Genomic DNA, 6,161 nt, shown 5'->3' with positions numbered 1-6,161 from the left:
TAGCTATTGTAAATTGTGCTGCTATGAACATAGGGGTGCATATATCCTTTCTGATTGGTGTTTCTGGTTTCTTGGGATATATTCCTAGAAGTGGGATCACTGGGTCAAATGGGAGTTCCATTTTTAGTTTTTTGAGGAAACTCCACACTGTTCTCCACAGTGGCTGCACCAGTTTGCATTCCCACCAGCAGTGCACGAGTGTTCCTTTTTCTCCACATCCTCGCCAGCATTTGTCATTTGTTGATTTGTTGATGATTGCCATTCTGACAGGTGTGAGATGGTACCTCATTGTCGTTTTGATTTGCGTCTCTCGGATGATTAGTGACTTTGAGCATTCTAGGACCCTTAATCTGAATTCTTTTTCTGTCATGCTGCATGCCTCGGTTTCACTTAGCTGCTTTTCTGGCGAGTCCTCCTTTTCTTTCCTTTGGGGGTTTCTTTGTCTACCCATGTTTGATCTCACCAACAGATCTAGATGTTGAGTCGTTCAGTGGCTGCTCCCTGGGTGGCAGTGGCTCCTCGGGCTGCGGTTGCTCCCCGGGCGGTTGTGGTAGCATTTGCTCCTCAGTTGGCAGCAGTTCCTGTGGTGGGTGCTGTTCACCGCTGTGGTGGCTCCTCTGGCTGGTGGGGGGAGGCTTCACACAGAGCTGCTGTTCCTCAGACAGAGGGTGTGGTGATCAGGAGGCTGCTGTTCCTTCTCGTTGTATTTTTGAAGTTGTTGTCGGAGGCAGCAATTTCCAGTGTTTACCTATGCCGCCATCTTGGTTTCTCCAGGCCTCTAGTATTTACATAAGTTACTGTCAGTGTGCTGGTTCTCAAGTTGGATGGTGGGTTCATAGGTGTTCACTACAATATTAACTAATAAACAGACAAGTAAAAGAGAGCTACTTTGTGGCCTTAAAAGTCAGGATGAAAGGAAAGGAAACAAAGTACAAGAAAGGAAGACAAGGAAAGGGAAGGCTCTGGTACCTGAAAAACTTGGATTCAAATACCAGTTCTGCCACTTACTGGTTATGATTAGACCTCAACTTCATTATTTATAAAATGGAAATTGTATTAAATTAAATCATATGAAATTAGTAATATTTAATCTTTTTTTTTGCTACAATCTACCTCCCAGGGTTGTTGTAAAGACGAAATGATAAAAGTCCAGACTGAACAAGCATTAAGAGCTCACTAAATGTTGTGTTATTTTTCTCTTCAATTCTTACAAATGTGTCAATATTTTTTCACATGAAGCTACTTCTCTTTTCTCTAATAACTTCCCTTCTACCTCTATCAAAAGTGATGAAGAGCCCTAGCCTGTTTGGCTCAGTGGATAGAGCATCAGCCTGTAGAACAAAGGGTCCTGGGTTTGATTCCGGGCAAGGGCATGTACCTTGGTTGCAGGATCCTCGGGCCCTGGCCCTAGTCGGAGGCAACCAATCGATGTGTTTCACATCAATATTTCTCTGTCTTTCCCTCTCTCTTCCACTCTCCCTAAAAATCAATGGAAAAATATCATTGGGTGAGGATTAAAATAATAATAATAATAAAAGTTTTTTAAAAAAGTAATGAAGAATTCCAAAGTCAGTCTTTGGATTATACATAACTACTGACTTATGGGAAGCTGCAAATTATATCTAATTTTTGCATTCTTATTTTTTTAATATATTTTTATTGATTTCAGAGAGGAAGGGAGAGGGAGAAAGAGATAGAAACATCAATGATGAGAGAGAATCATTGATTGGCTGCCTCCTGTACGCCCCACACTGGGGCTCAAGCTCGCAACCCGGGTATGTGCCCTAGGCCGGAATCAAACATGAGACCCTTCAGTCTGCAGGCCGACACTGTATCCACTGAGCCAAACTGGCTAGGGCTGCATTCTTATTAAAGCTAGATACTTTATTAAAAATATAACACCTCCCGAAGAAAAAATATATATATATATATAACACATACACACACAGATATAATGGTATATACTTATATTCTTGCTCTTTCTTTAGCTGACTTTCCTGTCCCAAGTATAACTGAGCTTGGAAACCCAGCTACAAACATCAAAAGAATAATTTGTTCAACCTCTGGAGGTTTTCCAAAGCCTCACCTCTCCTGGTTGGAAAAGGGAAAAGAATTAAATGCCATCAACACAACAGTTTCCCAAGACCCTCAAACTGAGCTCTACACTATTAGCAGTGAACTGGACTTCAATGTGACAAACAACCACACCTTCATATGTCTTGTCAAGTATGGAAACTTAACAGTATCACAGATCTTCAACTGGCAAAAATGTAAGTCACGTCCTGGGAAGGTTCTACTGTGGAGAACCTAAAAGGAAAATAACTCAGCCAGATACAGTTTAGAATTGTGCATATCGACTTTGACTGTATTTTTTGTAGTATTTTTAGACATGCAAATAAAATGTTATGGTGACATATTAAGGTCACTCACTGTATAAGGTATGACTATGTTACTAGATTAATTTTATTTTTTTAAATAAACATTCTAAAATTTAGAGTCCATATAATTGCTATTCATCAAATAGTCATCTTAGGAAGTTATTATAATAATGTTGTTATCCTTGAAAGCACTAATATTTGTCCTTCTTAGGAACTGCCCTCAGGGCTTTGGCAGTTTCTTTTTGGGCATTGCCTCTCCATGGTCCCATGATGTCAATCACTGTCTTTTGTGGGTGACAGTAAGTTTAAAGAACTACTGGTTCATTCAGAACCAAGTCTAGTGAAGGAGATGAATAACAAGCTACTGTGGACAATGCCTGAAAAAATAGGTCTTTTTTGAGCAAATACCCTGACCAGATGCTTTACAAATGGTAAACTTAGAGAATCCTCCTTTCTCTAGAAGTAAAATCATGTGAAAATATAAAATGGAAAAGGTTGGGTTAATATAAATTTGTGCATGACAAACCCATAATGGGCTGTTACAAGAGAACCCAGATACTTGAGATACATGTCTAACTTGTATGCCTGATTATATAGAGAAATGACAGGCCTCTTCCACACCTCCCAGCCCCACTCCTAACAATGTGTTTTGTGGCTACATAGTAAGAAACAATACACTGAGTTTGCAATACAATAGTATGTAAATGTAAATATCTATAAAAAGCTTAAGTGACCGTCGCAACTGTCGCGACCGTCATGATTGAACAGACGGCCGAATAGGCTTCGTAGGGAGACCAGGTCAGCAGGGGGTTAGTGAGGGACAACCAAATGACCGAGCAGCAGGCTGCAAGGGCAACCAGGCCAGCAGGGGGGCAGTTGGAGGCAACTAGGCCACCAGTGGGGGGGCAGTTGGGGGCGATCAGGCCGGCAGGGGGTGAGCAGTGAGGGGCGATCAGGCCAGCAGGCAGAGGTGGTTAGGGGTGATCAGGCTGGCAGGGGGGGCAGTTAGGGGTGATAGGCAGGCAGGCACGTGAGCGGTTAGGAGCCAGTGGTCCAGGATTGTGAGAGGGATGTTTGATTGGGATCAGGCCTAAACCAGCAGTTGGACATTCCCCAAGGGGTCCCGGATTGGAAAGGGTGCAGGCTGGGCTGAGGGGACCCCCGCTCATGCACGAATTTTGTGTACCGGGTCTCTAGTAATATATAATGTATAGTGTGTCTTATGAGTTCCTCTTGTTGTGACTGGTAGTAAAGAAGATATTTTAGATAGTCTCTAGTTCATTCTAGTGAATGATTTACTCTAGACCATCGGTTCTCAACCTGTGGGTCGCGACCCCTTTGGCCGTCAAACGACCCTTTCACAGGGGTCGCCTAAGACCATCCTGCATATCAGATATTTACATTACAATTCATAACAGTAGCAACATTACAGTTATGAAGTAGCAACAAAAATAATTTTATGGTTGGATCACAACATGAGGAACTGTATTTAAAGGGCCAGAAGGTTGAGAACCACTGCTCTAGACCATTCTGTCTTGAGGAGGATTTTTTTTTTCCTCACTAGATAATTAGATAAAAATTCCCAGGGAAAAATAGTTCAAATATATAACAAATTTTGATGATTTTATTGATAGTCCAAACTCCTCTCTCTCAATTATCTTTATATATTCTAAAAAATGTGTAAAAGTGAAACTGAATAATATAGTAAATATTATTCATTAATTCAGCATTACTATTCACTTAACTTATCATTATTTAATCAATTTTAGATTATTACTAAGGTGGGAAGTAATACACAAATCAGTAATAGCAGCTTCAGTCATATTTTATTTTGGACATTATTTAAATTTGGAATATGGGTATATATGATATTCTAGGACAGATGTTGGCAAAATTTTTCAGGTAGGAAACAGTTTAGTCTTGTAGGTCATATGGTCTCTTTAAACAACTCAAATCAGCTATTATAGCATGAAAGCTGCCATAGACAAGAAATAAATGAAGAACATTGTTATGTTCCAACAAAAATTGTATTTAAAAAAGTAGGTGGTAGGCCACATTTGGCCTATGCACTGTAGTTTGCTAATTTATAGGAAATAGAATGTAGCCCTTCAATAAAAAGGTGGAGCTATATTTAAAGATGATATTATTAGACTACCAGCTTTATCATCTTTCCCCTAATAGGTCTTCTCTCAATTTTTCCTTCATGCTGAGGAGGAGCAGAATCCTATTTCAGTATAATTAAAATATGACTTCTTTGCCCTATTTGGTCTACATTCACTATGATTAATGAAGAGATGATTAAGTGTATGTGTTTATTCATTCCTTTATTCAATCTTTAGGTAGTTATCACATCGCAAGCATTTTGCTAGATACTAGTGTTGTTTCTATGGTCAGAGAGCTTTCGTGTATAAACACTTCAAACCTTGTTGACTGGATTGAAGGCATCATTTAGAGTCAAAGCAAATAATGCATTTGTGGGTGGTCAAGGACTGACTGCATAAGCACACACAACTTAGGTGTGCAGTTCATTGAAATGTTACAAGCCAATGTGAGTAAAGCTTTACTTTATAAGTATCCACTAAAAAAAACCCACCAAATTTATTAATTAAATAAATTGGGTCTATGATTATTTAGTCTGGGCTTGCCAAATTTGTTAAACCTTGATGTGCTAGAAGATGTGTGTGTTGGGGGGGGGGGGTGCGTGGTGTGTGTGTGTGTGTGTGTGTGTGTGTGTGTGGTAAATTAGAGAGTACCACGCATAGTGTCTCAAACTATATGTGCAGATGTCCTCACATAACTATGCACTTAGATTCTGGGTCTGTTCTATGGTGTATTACCAAGTTCCTAATAGGCGTTATGACGGAGCCAGCTTACTGGTTCCTCCTTCTTTCCCTTAAACACACACCCTCTCTCTAGGCAGAGGGAGGCTTAAGGATGGATGGGAGTGGCCTCTCAGAGGAAGTCAGGTGTGGTCAGAACTGTGAAACTTTTAGAATCCCAAGAGTTTCTTTGTTATTTTGGGTGTCATTCTGGTCTAGCGTGGCAAACATTGGTAATCACTTGAAGTCTCCATGTACTTTAGAGAAAGAGAAAAGACCAACTTTTCTTAGTCTCCTAGGGGGTAGGTGCACTATGATCACGTGTGTATTTTAGAACAGATATTGCAGTGTGTAGGAATTATTAAGCCCAGGAAATCAGAGCCAAAGCAACCATTATGGAGGCTAGTAGGTAGGAGATGAGAAAAACCTGAACTAGGACAGTAGCTGCAAGAGAGTTGGGGGAGAGAAACCAAGATGGCAGCATAGGTAAACACCTGAAATTGCTGTGTTGCACAACCACTTCAAAAATACAACTAAAAGGCAAAACGGACATCATCCAGAGCCACCGGAAGGCTGGCTGAGTGGAAATTCTACAACTAGAAGGAAAGAGAAAAGCATACCGAAACTCAGAGGAGGTGTGGAAGTAAAGTGCAGAGGTACAGAGGCACACGCGGAAAGGGCTGGCAACTGAGGACATGGTTGTCTTTTTTAATCGGGAGGGAGTCTCAAGCTCCTGACTGCTCTGAACTCCAGTTCTGGGCGAGTGTCTGGGGACCCAGACTCATACGGGGAGAAACTGGACTGTCTGGCATCAGTCAGAACTTGAGGGCGGCTTTCTCTCTGAGTTGCTTGTAGTGATTACCAGGACTCGGAGACCAGGAGCTTCTTAGGGCAGGGCTGAGGATCAGCCATAGCTGTTTGCTCCGCCCTGTTGATTCCCTGAGACCCCGCCCCACCCAAGCTG

General features: G+C 41.2%; 1 protein-coding gene across 1 annotated transcript in view; it reads left to right on the top strand.

Moving 5' to 3' along the window:
* Positions 1–6,161, top strand: part of CD80 (CD80 molecule) — a 59,865-nt gene that overhangs the window by 29,131 nt on the left and 24,573 nt on the right. The window contains exon 4 of the mRNA XM_014546973.1: positions 1,989–2,270. Within this exon, the coding sequence (XP_014402459.1) occupies positions 1,989–2,270 (282 nt within the window). The remainder of the gene's footprint in view (positions 1–1,988; positions 2,271–6,161) is intronic.

This window comes from Myotis brandtii, unplaced genomic scaffold (genome assembly GCF_000412655.1).
Source record: "Myotis brandtii unplaced genomic scaffold, ASM41265v1 scaffold46, whole genome shotgun sequence".
Taxonomy (NCBI): domain Eukaryota; kingdom Metazoa; phylum Chordata; class Mammalia; order Chiroptera; family Vespertilionidae; genus Myotis; species Myotis brandtii.
Note: the sequence above shows the minus strand (reverse complement) of the source record. Positions and strands in the feature narration are given on the sequence as shown.